Here is an 18852-nt window from a genome sequence, read left to right as displayed (position 1 = left end):
TGATTGAGATTATATTCAGGAAGTAGCCTGCTTACTTGAACGGATCTGGAAAATGGAGGGAAGATGGAGAAGAGAAGGAGGAGGAATTTTGGGGACCAGCCTCCCCTCCTTGCCTGGCCACGTCTTTTATGTAAAACTCATGGAGACAGCTGAAGGATGAGAAATTGCCTGCATGTGGGAATCTTAGTGTTTATAATTACAAAGAGTAACACGTTTTTATAAAAATCTGAAGTAGAATGATGGTTATTCCCCTGAAAAGAAACACTTACCATTGTTTAGATGGTTGTTTAGTCTTTGATTCTAAATTCAAGAGTTTTAAGGGAGACCTTAAATTGGTCTTGGGATTTTTCGGTTCAGTTCAGTACTCATTTTGAAATATCCTATGACAAGTGACTTTCAGTGCTTTGGAGGCATATTGGCCACTTAATCAACTTTGTGTGAATAAATCTCCCTTTATAATGTCTTTTTAATTGTGGATTTTGTTCAGGGATACATCTGTTTTGGTGGCAGACCCTGAGTCTTCTGCATCCATTTCTCTCTGACCAGACTTAAAACTGAGACGATGTTGAAGGAAGGTTTGGAAGGCTTCCTGAGTATCATTCTTTCTCATGATTAGGGAAGAGAAATGTCTGTCTTCATCTTTCTTCTCAGGCTTTTGTGAAGTGATGAGGAAAGTCCAGCCCCAAGTCTGTGCAGGATTTGAACATGGTGATTCTGAGCAGTTCTGGGCATTTGTGGAAGAGTCAGGTCTCCTCTTGTTCCCACACGTGTGCATCCCCTTGTTTTGCCCTCTTCACTGAAAGGAGCCAATTGGCCTCTTCACTGCTGCTCATATTCTTGTGACATGGCTTACTAGAATCTTCTAGAAGAAAATTTAAATGGCCTACATTAGCTTATGTAGAAGATTTTTTCTTGAAACTCAGAAGGAGGCATATATTTCCGGTAATTTTCTTGTGATTTCTCCAGAAGTAAAACAGGAAAAGCTAGTTAAATAGTTTCATTATGGCTCACGTCACAGTGGGTTTCAGGTCCTCCTGGACTTTCCATTAATAATGAGATCCTGTGAGGCAGGTGATACTGACGTACAGGTGAGAGAACATGGGGATCACCTGGTGCAGAATCAGAGGAGATCTCTTCATAGACAGAGAAGCTTCAGGCTCCAGGAGCTGACGTTCCCCTTGAATGTGTGGGGATATTCATTTCACACATATGGAGAGATTCCAGGTCCTAGAAGAAGTCTGACCAATGGGGAAAATACCTTAGTTTATTCTTCAGTGCCAATGTGTAAATATTAGTAGTTTACTTTGAGGCACAAACTTCTACTAATCATACTCTTGGTATTTCCCCGTCACACCAGGATTGACAGTTAATTTATGTAGATCTTGATGTTAAGTTTCTTATGTAATTATTTCCTCAGTTTGTGTGTGTGTTTAAGCAGATATTTATTACTGAGATGGAATTTTTTTTAAAAAATCAAATATTTCTTTGTTTTCATTTTTTTTCTTAAGATGAAAAAACGTCAACACTTTCTTCTGTTAGTGTTCAATAGTCCGGAAGATATTTTGTAGAACACTTTGTACAATAGAAAATTATTTTAGAAATACTGTTTTGTAAACATATACTTGCAACTTTATTATTAATAATTAATGAATTTAGATGTTTTGTATTTTAATTTTGATATTCTGTACACATTGGAATAAAATGAAAAAAGAGGTTACAATAATAACATTCACTATTTTGGACTATTTAGGAACCTGTTTTATTCACTGGAACAATGAGGAAAAATCTGGATCCGTTTAACGAGCATATGGATGAGGAACTGTGGAATGCCTTAGAAGAGGTAATTTATTAATAGTAACTGTAATTAACTTGTTAGCATCAGTATCTATGTGTTTTCTTTTAGAGCATTGCAGATAATTAAGGGGAGTGTATCAGTTTCACTGACTTCATTTACCTCCTAGGAAAACACTGATGACATGTGTGCACTTAAAATGAGTGTATTGATGATGATGAAAATCAACAATATAATGCAACATGTTTTCATTTTAGCTTTTTCCCTGAAACCCTGAACAAATTAAATACATTATCTTTTCCTTAGCAGAGTACTCAATTAGATATTAAAACTGGGATTAAATTCTACTAGTGACTTAGTGTGGAGAAAGCAATGGCACCCCACTCCAGTACTCTTGCCTGGAAAATCCCATGGATGGAGGAGCCTGGTAGGCTGCAGTCCATGGGGTCGCTAAGAGTCGGACGCGACTGAACGACTTCACTTTCACTTTTCACTTTCATGCACTGGAGAAAGAAATGGCAGCCCACTCCATTATTCTTGCCTGGAGAATCCCAGGGACGGGGGAGCCTGGTGGGCTGCCGTCCATGGGGTCACACAGAGTCGGACACGACTGAAGCGACTTGGCAGCAGCAGCAGCAGCAGTGACTTAGTGAATTAAAATTACTCCATTACACTGCAATATTAATTTTATTCCTCTGATCTTAGGGAACATCTACTAAGTAGAGACAATAGTAGTTTTTCCTTATTAACTAAAATATATAAACAAGATCATATCAATAAAATGTAGAGGTATCATAGGAAAGTGTTTAGAAAGGTAATTTATATATTTGGAATTGATAATGATTATTTATTGGCATTTATATCATTTTAATGCTGTAGCGTTAATTCAGGTAACAGAATCCTGGAACATCTGCTTGGAAATAAAAAACAATGCAGAATTTTCTGTTATTTGTGTCATGTTTTCCCTTGCTCCACTTCTTTGAATTTCCTCACCCTTGCATGAAAAGAAAATTTGACTATTAGGTTGCTGTCAGTTTGTATTTTAATACAGACTATTTTGTGTATTTGCACTCTTTTACAAATAAGTTCTACTGATGCCAGAAACCCTAGACTTCTTTTTTTTTAATTAATTTATTTTAATTGAAGGCTAATTACTTTACAATATTGTAGTGGTTTTGCCATACCTAGTCTTTGCTTTTAAAAAGTAAGAATGAGCATTCCTATACATTAACAATGAAAGATCAGAAATAGAAGTTGAGAAAAACATTCCATTTACCATTGCAACAAAAAGAATAAAATACCTAGGAATAAACCTACCTAAGGAGACAAAAGACCTATACTCATAAAACTACAAGGTACTGACAAAAGAGATCAATGATGATGCAAACCAGATGGAGGGATATAACATGTTCTTGGATTGGAAGAAACAATATTGTGAAATGACTATACTACCCAAACAATCTACAGATTCGATACAATCCCTGTCAAATTACCAATGGGATTTTTCTTTTTTTCTTTTTAAATTTTATTTTATTTTTAAACTTTACAATATTGTATTAGTTTTGCCAAATGTCAAAATGAATTTGCCACAGGTATACCTGTGTTCCCCATCCTGAACCCTCCTCCCTCCTCCCTCCCCATACCATCCCTCTGGGTCGTCCCAGTGCACCAGCCCCAAGCATCCAGTATCATGCATTGAACCTGGACTGGCAACTCATTTCATACATGATATTATACATGTTTCAATGCCATTCTCCCAAATCTCCCCACCCTCTCCCTCTCCCACAGAGTCCATAAGACTGATCTATACATCAGTGTCTCTTTTGCTGTCTCATACACAGCGTTAGTGTTACCATCTTTCTAAATTCCATATATCTGCATTAGTATACTGTATTGGTGTTTTTCTTTCTGGCTTACTTCACTCTGTATAATAGGTTCCAGTTTCATCCACCTCATTAGAACTAATTCAAATGTATTCTTTTTAATGGCTGAGTAATACTCCCTTGTGTATATGTACCATGGCTTTCTTATCCATTCATCTGCTGATGGGCATCTAGGTTGCTTCCATGTCCTGGCTATTATAAACAGTGCTGCGATGAACATTGGGGTACACGTGTCTCTTTCCCTTCTGGTTTCCTCCGTGTGTATGCCCAGCAATGGGATTGCTGGATCATAAGGCAGTTCTATTTCCAGTTTTTTAAGGAATCTCCACACTGTTCTCCATAGTGGCTGTACTAGTTTGCATTCCCACCAACAGTGTAAGAGGGTTCCCTTTTCTCCACACCCTCTCCAGCATTTATTGCTTGTAGACTTTTGGATCGCAGCCATTCTGACTGGCGTGAAATGGTACCTCATAGTGGTTTTGATTTGCATTTCTCTGAGAATGAGTGATGTTGAGCATCTTTTCATGTGTTTGTTAGCCATCTGTATGTCTTCTTTGGAGAAATGTCTATTTAGTTCTTTGGCCCATTTTTTGATTGGGTCATTTATTTTTCTGGAGTTGAGCTGTAGGAGTTGCTTGTATATTTTTGAGATTAGTTGTTTGTCAGTTGCTCATTTTTTATAGAATTAGAGCCAAAAATTTTACAGTTTTAATGGAAACACAAAAGAATCCAAGTAGCCAAAGCAGTCTTAAGAAATAAAAACAAAGCTGGAGAAATTAGATTCCCTGACTTCAGAATATATTATTGAGTTGGCTGAAAAGTTTGTTACATAAGATTTTATGGAAAAACTTAAATTAACTTTTTGGCCAGTTCAATACAGAGCTAGAGTAATCAGGTTGGTATGGCACTGGCACAAAAATAGAAATATAGATCAATGGAACAGGATAGAAAGCTCAGGATGAACTCACACACCTGTGGTCAACTAATCTATGACAAAGTAGGCAGGAATATACAATGGAGAAAAGGCAGTCTCTTCAGTAAGTGGTGCTGGGAAAACTGGACAGCTAGGTGTAAAAGAATACAATTAGAACACTCCCTAATACCGTATACAAAAATAAACTAAAAATGGATTAAAAACCTAAATGTAAGACCAGATACTATGAAACTCTTAGAGAAAAACACAGGGAAAAACACACTCTACATAAATAACTACTAAATATTTGATTGATCTTTTCATTTCAGAGACATTGGCATATTGCTTTAATCTTTTTTGTTTGCTTGTTTTTGTTACACAGATCTGAGAGATTGATTGTTCACATTGGTTTGAATTGGTGTGGTTGTCATTTACTGTTACCCTTTCAGGGAAGCTCTGAAATCTGTAATATACAGATGAGCCTTGACTATGAGCAGGCAGATTTAGAGGTATGACCATTTCCAGCCAGTAATTCTGGTTTCTGAAGGGTGTCACAACTGAGTTTTTATACACACGCCCTGGTTTTCAGCAGCATATGGATTTTGTTTTCTTAAATTGGGTCGATTGCTGCACCTTCTCCTCCTGAAAAGCAGTGCACCTCTGATTTCATTTAAGTTTGTGAGTCTTTTACAGTAAAATTCTACAAGAGAAGAGGTGTGTAGAGCTGTTAACCATTAAATGTAAAGAACAACAGGATGATCCACTACTCTTGAATTCACAAGACAAATTTAATGGTGAAATTGGGACACATCTTAAAAAAGTAACTGGAAGTACTGGTAAATTATTTTTTTTAATTTGTTTCCCAGATTGAGATATTTTTTTCACAAATTCTCACGTAGCATTACTCTAGAATTTTAGAACATATTGTTTTATGAACAGAGAGGCAATGTTAATCTAAATTATAAAAATGCTGGAGTGGTAGATAATAGTAAGATCTATTTCTATTTAAACTACATTTGGGACTTTCTATAAAAATAAAGAAATATGAGCTTGTTTCATGAAGTGAAGTATGTGGTTTCCATGTATTGCTTCTGGAATTAACTCTGTTAACTTTGATGATACCACTTAAAGAAATCATCCCATCATTATGTTTCTCTAGGAATTGATTGCATATGACTGTTTTAAAGAAAACTTACCAAATGTTTCATTGAAAAACATACAAATGTGATAAATAAGTAATTCCAAGAGAATCTGAATAAAGGGGTGATTTATCACTCTAAGTTATTGTTGTTCAGTTGCTAAGTCAGGTCCAACTGTGACCCCATGGAGTACAGCGTGCCAGGCTTCCCTGTTCCTCACCATCTCCTGGATTTTGCCCAAGTTCATGTCCATTGAATTGATGATGCCATCCAACCATCTCATCCTCTGTCTCCCTCTTCTCCTTCTGCCTTTAATCTTTCACAACATCAGGGTCTTTTCCAATGAGTCAACTGTTTGCATCAGGTGGCCAAAGTATTGAAGCTTCAGCTTCAGCATCAGTCCTTCCAAAGAATATTCAGGGTTGATTTCCTCTAAGATTGATTAATTTGATCTCCTTGTTTTCCAAGGGACTCTCAATAGTGTTCTCCAGTACCACAGCTCAAAACATAGATTCTTCAGCATGCTGTTATTGTCCAGCTCTTGCATCTGTACATGACTATTGGAAAGACCATAGGTTTGATTATATGGACTTTTGTCAGCAAAGTGATATCTTTGCTTTTTTAACACACTGTCTAGTTTTGTCATAGCTTTCCTGCCCAGAAGCAATCATCTTCTAATTTCAAGGCTATAGTCACCATCTACACTGACTTAAGAGTCCAAGAAGAGGAAATCTATCACTGCTTCTAAATTTTCCCCTTCTATTTGCCACGAAATGGTGGGACTAGATGCCACGATCTTAGTTTTCTGAATGTTGATTTTAATTTGGCTTTTTCACTCTCCTCCTTCACCTTCATCAAGTGGTATCATTAAATCAATGAAGTCAGTTTTTAAGTGAACCAAAACCCCTAGTTATTAATTTGTAAATGATGCCTAACTGGATATGTGAATCCAAACTTACAGAGTTAACCTGAGAATGAGTAGGAGGGAACCACTATGTTTTCCTCTTTATGAACTTCAGTTAAAAGGAAAAGATGGCTTAAAATTTTTTTTTTAAGTCCTCTAGTTCTGTTTCCTCCTTCTTCCTTGGCAGAGATGGACATTCAGAAGGAAGATAGTCCTATGGATGCTGCCTGTCTCATCTTGGTTATTTTTCAAAATATGCTAAAAATACTTTTTTCATGTACTGAAAACTTGCTAACTTACTGTAAACTGATGAAAGTTCATCAGAAATTAGTGCTGATAGGGATGCTAAAAAGGAAAGGCAGCTCCAAAAACAACATGAGTAGTGCCCGAGGATGAAGCACTTTATCACTCAGAAGTTAAAAGATCACAGTATATAAAACTCTGGAAATGAATCATTGATATGTTGCTTCTGTTAAAAAATAAAACAAAGCATCTTACATACTGAGATTTGGAATTAAAAATATAGTATGGGGTCTTCCCCAGTTTCTCAGTGATAAAGAGTCTGCCTTCAAAGGAGAAGTGGGATCTATCCCTGAGTTGGGAATATTCCCTGGAGGAGGAAATGGTAATCCCCTCCAGTATTCTTGCCTGGGAAATCCCATGGACAGAGGAACCTGGCGGGCTACAGTCCATAAAGTCCATGACTTAGCAACTAAACAATGACAACAATGTCATGTCAAAACTGGGAAGAAATCATACATTTAAATGTCTAACATTGATAGTGTCTCTGTTAGGAAACAAGTGTGTCTTTTCACACAGGAAACCAAGATACAGAAACCTGGGCATCAGCAGCCTGTGCATCAGGAATCACATGGTTCAGTCCTTGTGGTGGAGACAGGTCACATGTCCATTTCCCTGGGCCTTGTATTAGGTGAACTTCCTTTACTGCTGGCCCTGCTCTAGTGAAAGCTCTTCCCCATCTGTTGATTGCATTTCAGTGCCTCCTTCTGACCCACATCAGATTTTCTTTTTGAAAAGTAAGTAAGTTCCACAAAATTTGGAAACCACTTGACATCTGTGTTCCCCTCCTGTGAGGGGCGTCACAGAGTGCACACAGTGATGATGGAGACAGGGCGCCTTATAAGAATCCAGTTTATTATTTTTCAGTTTTGCTATATTATATTATTTTCCCAAGCTCAAAAACAATCTGAAGTATTCTATACTGAGATGTATAGTTTTAAATAGGTATTATTTGTTCTATTTTCCTTAAATTATAACTTTTTCAGTGTTTTCCTTTGTTTAAAGTGTAATATGATATCTTGGAGTCAGTTAATTGTTATAAGAATATATCCTTTTTACAATTACACTTAATAAGAAAGCAGTGATAGATATAAATTATTTATCCATTTGAATTTAGTTTCTAATTTACAGAAACAGGTATGTCACGCAATTAGAGTCACTTATGTCTTCATTCATTTTGTTGCTGTTTGTCGTGTCTGATTCTTTGCAACCCCATGAACTGTATCCCACCATGCTCCTCTGTCCATGGGATTTCTGAGTCAAGAATACTGGAGTGGGTTGCAATTTCCTTAGCCAGGGGATCTCACCCAGGATCAAACCTAAGTCTCCTACTAGGCAGGCAGATTCTTTACCACTGAGCCACCAGGGAAGCCCACCTTCATCCAGCCAACAAATATCTACTGAGAGCTTGTTAGGCAATGTTTTGGATTCTGGGGCTGTCATAGTCATCAGGAGACAAAATGTCTGTCCTTCTGGAGCTGAAATTCTCCTGGAGAAGCTGAAAAGCAAGCCAATGCATATGTAACAAAATCTCAGTGCTGATACATGCAAAGGAGAAAACCGAAACAGAACTTGAGGAGGGGCTAGCCAATAGCATTATTAATAATGGGCAATATATAATGATCTGTTACAAATTCTGCATGTACTGACTCATTTAATATTCTTAACACTGTTAGGAGGTACACACCTTCATAATTATGATATTATAGTCTTACTTAGAGTTTAGGAAGATAAGATAGAGTAGGTTCAGGAACTTACCCAGTTGGCACAGCCAGGTAAGACTTATCCCCAGGCTGCCTGGCTTAAAGTCTCCAATTTATTTTTGTTTGGCTGAAAAAAAAAAAATTAGTCAACAAAAGAGTCTAAAATGTGGTACTTTGGTGCAATCTCAGAAATGACAGAATAATCTCAGTTCATTTCCAAGAGAAACCATTCAGTATCACAGTAATCCAAGTCTATGCCCCAACCACTAATGCCAAAAAAGCTGAAGTTGAACAGCTCAATGAAGAGCTAGAAGATTTTCTAGAACTAAAATAAAAAAAGATATCTTCTTAATCATAGGGGACTGAAATGTGAAAGTAGGAAGTCAAGAGATACCTGGAGTAACAGGCAAGTTTGGCCTTGAAAGACAAAATGAAGCATGGCAAAGGCTAACAGAGTTTTTCTAAGAGAACGTGCTGGTCATAGCAAACACTCTCTTCCAACAAAACAGGAGAAAACTCTACACATAGACATCACCAGATGGTCAATACTGAAATCAGATTGATTATATTCCTTGCAACCAAAGATGGAAAAGCTCTATACAGTCAGCAAAAACAAGACCAGGAGCTGACTGTGGCTCAGATCGTGAACTCCCTATTGCAAAACTCAGGCTTAAATTGAAGAAAGTAGGGAAAACCACACGCTATTCCGATATGACCTAAAACAAATCCCTTACAAATTATACAGTAGAAGTGACAAGCAGATTCAAGGGATTAGTTATGATAGACAAAAGTTCCTGAAGATCTATGGACAGAGGTTTGTAACACTCTACAGGAGGTGGTAACAAAACCATCCTCAAGAAAAAGAAATGGAACAAGTCAAAATGGTTGTCTGAGAAGGCCTTACAAGTAGCTGAAGAAAGAAGAGAAGCTAAAGGCAAAGGAGTAAAGGAGATATACCCATCTCAATGCAGAGTTCCAAAGAATAGCACAGAGGGATAAGAAAGCCTTCCTAAGTGATCAATGCAAAAACATAGAGGAAAACAATAGAAAAGGAAAGATCAGAGATCTCTTCAATAAAACTAGAAATACCAAGAGAGCATTCCTTCAAGGATGGGCACAATAAAGGGCAGAAATTGTATGGATCTAACAGAAGCAGAAGATATTAAGAAGCAGTGGCAAGAACACATGGAAGAACTATATATAAAAAAAAAAATCTTAATAACCCAAATAGCTACAATGGTGTGATCACTCACTTAGAGACAGACATCCTGGAACATGAAGTCAAGTGGACCTTAGAAAGCATCATGATGAAGAAACCTAGTGGAGGTGACAGAATTCTAGCTGGTCTATTTCAAATCCTAAAAGATGATGCTGTGAAAGTGCTGCACTCAATATGCTAGCAAATTTGGAAAACTCAGCAGTGGCCACAGGACTGGACAGGTCACTTTTCATTCCCATCCCAAAGAAAGGCAGTGCCAAAGAATATTCAAATTACCACACAATTGCACTCATTTCACATGCTAGCAAGGTAATGCTCAAAATCCTTCACTCTAGGCTTCAATAGTACGTGAATCAAGAACTTCCAAGTGTATAAACTGTATTTAGAAAAGCTAGAGGAACGGGAGATCAAATTGTGAACATCCACTGGATCATCGAAAAAGCAACAGAATTCCAGAAAAACATCTGCTTCATTGACTACACTACAGCCTTTGACTGTGTGGGTCACAGCAAACTGAGGAAAATTCTTAAAGAGATAGGAATACCAGGCCACCTTACCTGCCTCCTGTGAAACCTGTATGCAGGTCAAGGAGCAACAGTTGGAACCAGACATGGAACAACTGGTTCCAAACAACTGGTTCCAAACAATTTGGACTGCTTCCAAATTGGGAAAGGAGTACATCAAGACTATATATTGTCACCTTGCTTATTTGACTTATATGCAGAGTACATCATGCGAAAACCTGGGCTGGATGAAGCACAAGCTGGCATCAAGATTGCTGGGAGAAATATTAGTAACATCAGTTATGCATCTGACACCATGCTAATCGTAGAAAGTGAAGAGGAACTAAAGAGCCTCTTGATAAAAGTGAAAGAGGGGTGTGAAAAAACTGGCTTAAAACTCAACATTCAAGAAACTAAGATCATGCCATCCTGTCTCATCACTTCATTGCAGTAGATGGGGAAACAGTGGAAACAATGACAGACTTTATTTCCAAAATCACTGCAGATGGTGACTGCAGCCATGAAATTAAAAGATGCTTGCTCCTGGGAAGAGGAGCTGTAACAAACCTTGACAGAATATTAAAAAGCAGAGACATCACTTTGCTGACAAAGTCCATGTAGTCAAGCCTATGGTTTTCCCAGTACCAATGTGAGAATTAGACCATAAAGAAGGCTGGGCACTGAAGAACTGATGCTTTTGAACTGTGGTTCTGGAGAAGATTGTTGAGAGTCCCTTAGACAGCAAGGAGATCAAACCAGTCAATCCTAAAGGAAATCAACCCTGAATTTTCCTTGGAAGGACTGATGATGAAGCTGAAGCTCCAGTACTTTGGCCACCTGATATGAAGAGATGACTCATTGGAAAACACCCTGATCCTAGGAAAGATGGAAGGCAGGTGGATAAGGGTACAAAAGTGGACAAGATGGTTGGATGGCATCACCAATTTAATGGACCTGAGTCTGAGCAAACTCCAAGCAATAGTGAAGAACTGAAAACACTGGTGTGCTGCTGTCCATGGGGTTGCAAAGTGTTGGGCATGAATCAGTGACTGGATGACAATAACCTGTATCCATATGCTTCGGGAAATAAGATGTTGTATTTTATTTTTCATGTGTTTTAATTCACTACAATGCATTTATGACACTGAAGAAAATGCACTTGATTGGTCCTCTATTTGTAGGATTAAACTTGAGAAAGAATCATCATCAGAATGGGCTCCAGGATTACTAATGTATAAGCAGCAGTTTGTCATTGCTTGAACTTGCATATATTAAACTTTAGAAAATAGTAAAGGGCCAATAAGCTTATATCTTCAGAGAACCAGATTTTCTGTAAAATTTTTGGAAGTGTTTCTCTAGTGCACCAACTCCTATGCAAAATATACTTTGGGAAACTTGACTCAACCATAAAGATCCTTTTAACTTTTATGTTTAAGTTACATTGGGAGAAATAGCTTCACTTTTTGAGAGACTTCCTTAACTAACCCCTAGGTGGGGTTTCTGGCGGATATCCTGTAATGGGAATGGGGGACACTGAGATCTTTCTGTTCTGACTTGACTCCACCATCTTTCTCCGTGAACACTCATTGGAAGGAGCTCTCCCCATCACCTGGCTGTACATGTAAGATACATAAGAAGTCCTGAGGATGTCATAATGTCCAAGAGGGTTGGCTACTTCAGTAGCAGTTTGCTTTGAAAAATGTCATTCTTTCTGTATCCACAGGTGCAACTTAAAGAATCCATCGAAGGTCTTCCTGCTAAAATGAATACTGAATTAGCAGAATCTGGCTTGAACTTGAGTGCTGGTCAGAAACAACTGGTATGCCTTGCCAGGGCTCTTCTCAGGAAGAATCAGATATTGATTCTTGACAAAGCCACATCATATGTGGATCCAAGGTATGGAGCTGAGCCCCAGGAAATCTTGAATCTGACTTGTAAATGTGGTAAATGGAAAACATTTAATGAATCTTCGAAATGTTTCTAAGTGCTCGCTTGGCCTCATGGATATCTGTTGATAATATTAATTTCAGAAAACAAAGGATAAAAACAAGACATGTTATATGGTGTCAATGTTGTTATGAGGCATCATAAGAGAGCTGAATTCCTAAATCCAGCTCCTGATAGCTTCAAGCAGTTTGGAGGGAAGACTAATTTTCCATCATTTTATGAAAAATAGTAAATTTCTAAGTAGACTTTTTATACTTAGTTTTTTAGGAACAAGACTATATGTTAAAGTATTGATTTTTAAAAACATTGTAAAAATATCATAGGATATTTTTAAGTCTTAAGTCTGGTTTTCCTGTCTTTACTGAACTAAATCAACTTCTTTGTTTCTAGAACTGATAAGTTCATACAAAAAAGAATTCGTGAGAGATTTGCCCAGTGCACTGTGCTGACCATTGCACACAGGTTGAGCACCATTATTGACTGTGAATGGATAATGGTAAGACCCTCACCATTTTAGCTGTTTCCATTTATGTTCAATTTTCAATGTATCCTTCCTTGTAAAATTTGATAGGAACCTCCATTAATGTTTCTCTTAGTTTCTTCTCTCATTCCAGAAAATTACTCAAGTACTTAACTATACTTTTAGAATATACTATTAAATAATATATCCAATAATCTTATATTTTCATATTAAAAGTTTATTTGAGTTGTCATTTCTTTATGATGGCCAACTTAAAACATTTCAAACCCAAATTATAGCTCCATATTTTAGTGGGGTAGAACACAGTCATTTTCACTGTGTCATAGTTGTTTCAGCATTTTTGGAGTCCCTTATTAAAAAAAATAATAATAACTCGAATTTACACTGCCAGGAAGTTGATGGCTAAAGTTGTAGACTTTCTCAGTAGTCCATGAGAAGAAACGGCCTAATGAGAAAAACAGTATTTTTTAACTGAAAGGATTTAATACAAGAAATGTATTACATAGGGATTAGAGGGCTAGAAAAGTGAAACACTGGGGTAATGATTTTAGAAAGCAGCTACCATATCCTCGGACAGATCTCCAGACCTGAGAACTAGGAAGAGAGGCCCCGAAGAATCGATGTTCAGACCTCTGAGGAGAGGTCACTGCCTGGTTGCTGGTCATATTTGTGAGGGGCCAGATGGGGCTGGTTCTCCAGGTGCTAATAGTCGGGAGCTGGAGTCAGGTCCCAGGGCTGAGGTGCCGCTAGTAGCAGAATCAGGTAGCACATTAGCTGTGTTTCCCACCTTCAGTCTCCCTCTAGTGCCTGCTTCTGGCAGAACGTAACAAAGGCCACCTGGCAAAAGAGTGAACTGTTGCAGTGACTTGTAGAGACCCAGCTTCTGCATCACAGATGAGAGTTTGGAAAGAAAGGCAAATCAGGGATGAGAGACTGACTAAACAACCAGAGAGTCTCTTAACAATAGCTCTGTTCTGTACACACGGCAAGTTCCAGGCTTTGGTCTCTGTCTAGTATATTCCTTCCAGGTTTGGTTGGCTCTTTCTTCTTTAGTAATTTAATATTTCCTTCCTTAGCTTTATTTCTTTCCTCCATCTATTCCTTTTCTCTCTCTTGTTCATTTTATCTCTTTCCTTGTCTATTCCCTCTGTTGCTTGCTCAGTTTCAATAAATGAGGAATGAGATGTGGGTTTATAACATAAGAAAAGCATTCCTCAAAGGAAAAACTTTGGCAGCAAATAATCTCAGGGAATGCAGAACACTTGAAGGTATTTTGATGGTCCATACAAAATAAGTAATAATCACTAATGAGGGGTCAATAATACCCACAGTTCCTTATGTCTAAGGATAATAGTACCATCTCTTTTGACTTCTTGGGCAGCTTCTGGAATATCACCTCCTGTCCTTACTTCACATGCATTGTCAGATGGGATCATCAGTGGAGCATTGAGAAGATACCAGGCTGTCAGCACTAAGGCAGTGCCCGTAGCCTCACTCCCCAAGCTGGACGTGCCTCCCTCTGGGGAGGCAGACGACAGGAGTGGGGCATCCCCAACCAAAAGGATACTCTAGGCTCCAAGCAGTGTGTCTGGTCACCTGGACCAGACATCATGGTAGGAAGCAGGCTCTACCTGCAGACTTTCATGAGAAATGGGGTGGCATTCAAGATTGCCCAACAGTGACTCTTCTAGAAATGTTTTGTGTCAGGCATCCTTAGTCCTTCATTTTGTGTTCTTGAATGCTAATTGGAAAAGTACACTTTTTTAAAATTTATTTTTATTTATTTATTTTAAATATAAATTTATTTATTTTACCTGGAGGTTAATTACTTTACAATATTGTATTGGTTTTGCCATACATCAACATGAATCCGCCACAGGTATACAAGTTTTTATGTGTCATTTTGTTGTTCTTACCTCTCAACACTGTATTTCAAAACTGTCCTGCAACACACCATTTTTCCATAACAAATAAATAATGCTGTGAAATGTACCTGTTTCAAGCCCTTTGTCAGGCTTTAGACATAGCAGCAGAAAGATGGCTCGATCTCCAGCTCAGTTAAGGGTCTGTTCAATTAATTTCTTTGTTCCTAAATGTACCCTGAATATTTATTTTTGGTTTTTGGTATTACAGCATTAATGACATTCATGGTAACAGATTCTTTTATTATCTAATTCTTAGATGTACTGTCAGCTTGAAATGTGTGGTTGGTTAGGGAAATAGAAGAAGGCAGAATTTGGAGGACATGTCGCCTGGTCAGTCCTAAAGTGTTGTCACTCAGCACCTGATCTGCAGATGTGAACATCTATACCCTCTCAACCAGTCAACTTTCTTGATATTATCAAAGTACATTCATTTTTTAAATGCTTTACTTACTGGTTTGTTGTTCAGTCACTCAGTCATGTCCAACTCTTTGCAACCCCATGGACTGCAGCATGCCAGGCTCCCCTGTCTTTTGCTATCTCCCAGAGCTCACTCAAACTCATGTTCATTGAGTCAGTGATCCTCCAACCATCTCATCATTCTGCAATCCCCTTCTCCTCCTTCTCCCAATATTTCCCACCATCAGAGTCTTTTCCAGTGAGTTGGCTCTTTGCATCAGGTGGCCAAAGTATTGGGGCTTTAGTTGCAGCATCAGTCCTTCCAGTGAATATTCAAGATTGATTTCCTTTGGGATTGACTGGTTTGATCTCTTGCAGTCCAGGAAACTCTCAAGAGTCTTCTCCAGCACCACAGTTCAAAAGCATCAATTCTTAGACTGGCACCCAGGCTTATTTATGGTCCAACTCTCACATCCATACATGACTTCTGGAAAAACCATAGCTTTGACTATATGGGCCTTTGTCAGCAAAGCAATGTCTCTACTTTTTAATACACTGTCTAGGTTTGTCATAACTTTTCTTCCAAGGAGCAAGTATCTTTTACTTACCAATATCTCCTGGTAAGGAGGTTATAAATTTCTATAACATCAAATTTTTCTCTCTTGGTCAATGTCTATGAACAAACCTTTAAAGTAGTTTCATGAAGCAGCGCACTGCCCGTCCCTCCCCAACTTTCTAGTTTTGTCTCACTCTGTTCTCCCTCCTTCCTTTACAGCTAAAACCACACTGATGGTCTTTCAGTTCTCCAGATTCAATCTTCACTCTCTTAGAATGCACCCTCTCTAGGCTGTTGGCTTAGTCTAAGGTGCCTGCATTGAAAATGGTGAGATGGTGGGACCTGGGCTAGATAAGGAAGTGGAGCCAAGTGGACTGTGTGATGGATTGAACATGGGATCTGAGAGCAGAGAGAAAGATTGACGCTGGTTTCTGGGTGCAGAGACTGAGCATCTGGGTGAATGGGGAAGATGGAGGGAGAAGGGAAAGGCAAGGGTTCTCTTTGGAGCCTATCATCTTTGTGATGAATGACCTTGTTTCCAGGAAAGGATCTTACCCTTCACTGTGGAGCTGCTCTTCCCACTCCTGTGTTGGGAGACCTTCAGTTTAAGGTTCCCTGGTTGAGGTCATCAGTGATGTCATGGGGAGGTCCCACCAGGAGATGCAAGCTTGGCCCTGTGTTCACATCTCAGTCTGAGCTGGTTGTGGTTGCTGACTCCTCTGGTAGGAATAACAGGATTAGACCTCAGGGCACCAAGAGACAGACATCCCCCAGCTTCAGGGTTGGGGATTGTCCTCTGTGCTCCATTCACCCCAGCTGTAAAGCTTATATGTTATTCTAGGGCTTCTAATTCGGAGAAGGCAATGGCACCCCACTCCACTACTCTTGCCAGGAAAATCCCATGGATGGAGGAGCCTGGTGGGCTGCAGTCCATCGGGTCGCTAAGAGTTGGACACAACTGAGCTACTTCACTTTCACTTTTCACTTTCATGAACTGGAGAAGGAAATGGCAACCCACTCCAGTGTTCTTGCCTGGAGAATCCCAGGGACGGGGGACCCTGGTGGGCTGCCATCTATGGGGTCGCACAGAGTCGGACACGACTGAAGCGACTTAGCAGCAGCAGCAGCAGAGCTTCTAATTACCAGTTGGCTTTCAATGTAGCAAAAACATCACAAGTAATGCTCTCTCTCAAACCTTCAATTTTTGAGGCAATCTTATTTTTATTGCTTGCTTTAGAACTATAGACATACCTTGTTTTATTGTGCTTCCCAGATACTGCATTTTTTACAAATTGAGAGCTTGTCATAAACCTGCATTGAGGAAGTCTATAGGCACCATTTTTCCATCAGCATCTGCTTATTCCATGTTTCTGTGTCACCTTTTGGTAATTTTCACAATATATCAGACATTTTCACTATCATTGCAGTTGCTTTGGTGATCTGTAACATCAATGACCTTTGATATTACTACTATGACTTACTGAAGTCTCTGATGATGGTTAATATTTTTTAGCAATGCCTCATTTTTAAGGTAAGGTCTGTACATTTTTTTTTTTCAGACATAATGCTATTGCACACATGCTTGGGTATAGTATAGTGTAAACATAATTTCTATATGCCCTGGAAAACCAGAAAATGCACGTGACTCACTTTTCTAAAATATTCACTATATTCTGGTGTTCTGAAACAGAACCCACAATAGCCCCGAGGGATGCTTATACCAGTTCCTTTCTGGAAAGCAGGTGATTGTCTGTTCTGAAAGCTTTAAGGACATAAAGACAAGTCAATCTGCTGCAAAGCCTGATGCTTCATAGGGCGGGCTGCCAGCCTGGGGGAGGGGCTTGGAGAAATGACAGATGCTGACGAAGGAAGGGCATAACCAACAGTGCTGTCACCATAAAGTCCTGTCACTGCAAGTGTTAAGGTGTAATAATTACATATTGTTGCACGATGAATACTTCTGCACAAAAATAGGTGGATATTTTCTTTTATTCTGTTTTTTAAAATGATGAGCCTAACTCATAAAAATATATTGTTGTTACAAAAAAAAAAAGGCAATAAATGTGCAAGAGATTTTTTAAAATCTCATAAAGGGAAGATTACAAAATATACACCACCAGAATGTAACAGTTGTATAGTGCTATAATATTATTTGGATAAAATTAGAACTATTACTAGTTTAATAATTAGTCTTATGCAAAACAGAGTATTTCATCAGCAGAATTCTTATAGCAACAATATATTCTTAAAATCCCCATGTCATTAATTAATTTTCTTTTTTAATATAAATTTATTTATTTACAATATTGCAATTAGCCTCAAATTAAAATAATTAATTTTCTATATCACAATTTAATAGCTGCCTAAAATTTCATCTTAGAGATCAAGTATAATTAATCTGAAACTTTGACATAATATGGGCTTCCCTGGCAGCTCAGACTGTTAAGAATCTGCCTGCAGTGCAGGGGACCCAAGTTTGATCCCTGGGTCAGGAAGATCCCTTGCAGGTGGGAAGGGCTACCCACTCCAGTATTCTTGCCTGGAGAATTTCATGGACAGAGGAACCTAACAGGCTACAGTCCATGGGGTCCCAAAGAGTTGTACATGACTGAGCAACTAACACTTGCAATTTAGAGATTATATATTTTTCAAATTGTCACTTTTATTCAAAAATCTTGAAATAATTAGATGGATATGGTTTTGCTTAGTGTAAGTGAACAAGAGAAAAGGCTTGTTGGGAAACAGTTGTGATCCAGTTAATGGCTTTGTGTATGTGTTGGCTCTCTGAAATGATTTACCCTGTTTTGGTTCATTAAACCAAACCATTAATGTTTCAGAATTTTATTTTACAAATAAATTCTCTTAATTTTAAGTATCTTAAAGATGTCATAACAGCATCTAAGTTATGACTAAACATAAAACTCATAACAGCAACTAAGTTAATCTTCCGCATTTGCTCCGAAATAGTGGATCAAGACAGACAAATTAGAAATCTTTTTTCTCCTTAGACTCACTACTGTCTCTACATTAGAGAGTTCTTCCTATAGATTTTAGGATTAGCTGGGTGCTTGTGACCTGCTTTCTCTGCAGCCAATAGCACAGATGTTGCCTCCAATTCCTGCCCACTGCAGTTTTCATATCACCTGAATTCTCCCTAGAACCATGAACAAAGAAGCATGTGACAATCTGTA

General features: G+C 38.4%; 1 protein-coding gene across 3 annotated transcripts in view; it reads left to right on the top strand.

Moving 5' to 3' along the window:
- Window positions 1-18852, top strand: part of LOC113888431 (multidrug resistance-associated protein 4-like) — a 155739-nt gene that overhangs the window by 120870 nt on the left and 16017 nt on the right. For all 3 annotated transcript variants that reach the window (XM_027535557.1, XM_027535558.1, XM_027535555.1), the window contains 3 exons: window positions 1751-1840; window positions 12080-12252; window positions 12694-12799. In XM_027535557.1, coding sequence (XP_027391358.1) covers window positions 1751-1840; window positions 12080-12252; window positions 12694-12799 — 369 coding nt within the window. The remainder of the gene's footprint in view (window positions 1-1750; window positions 1841-12079; window positions 12253-12693; window positions 12800-18852) is intronic.

Source organism: Bos indicus x Bos taurus, unplaced genomic scaffold (genome assembly GCF_003369695.1).
Source record: "Bos indicus x Bos taurus breed Angus x Brahman F1 hybrid unplaced genomic scaffold, Bos_hybrid_MaternalHap_v2.0 SuperScaffold_100126, whole genome shotgun sequence".
Lineage (NCBI taxonomy): Eukaryota > Metazoa > Chordata > Mammalia > Artiodactyla > Bovidae > Bos > Bos indicus x Bos taurus.
Note: the sequence above shows the minus strand (reverse complement) of the source record. Positions and strands in the feature narration are given on the sequence as shown.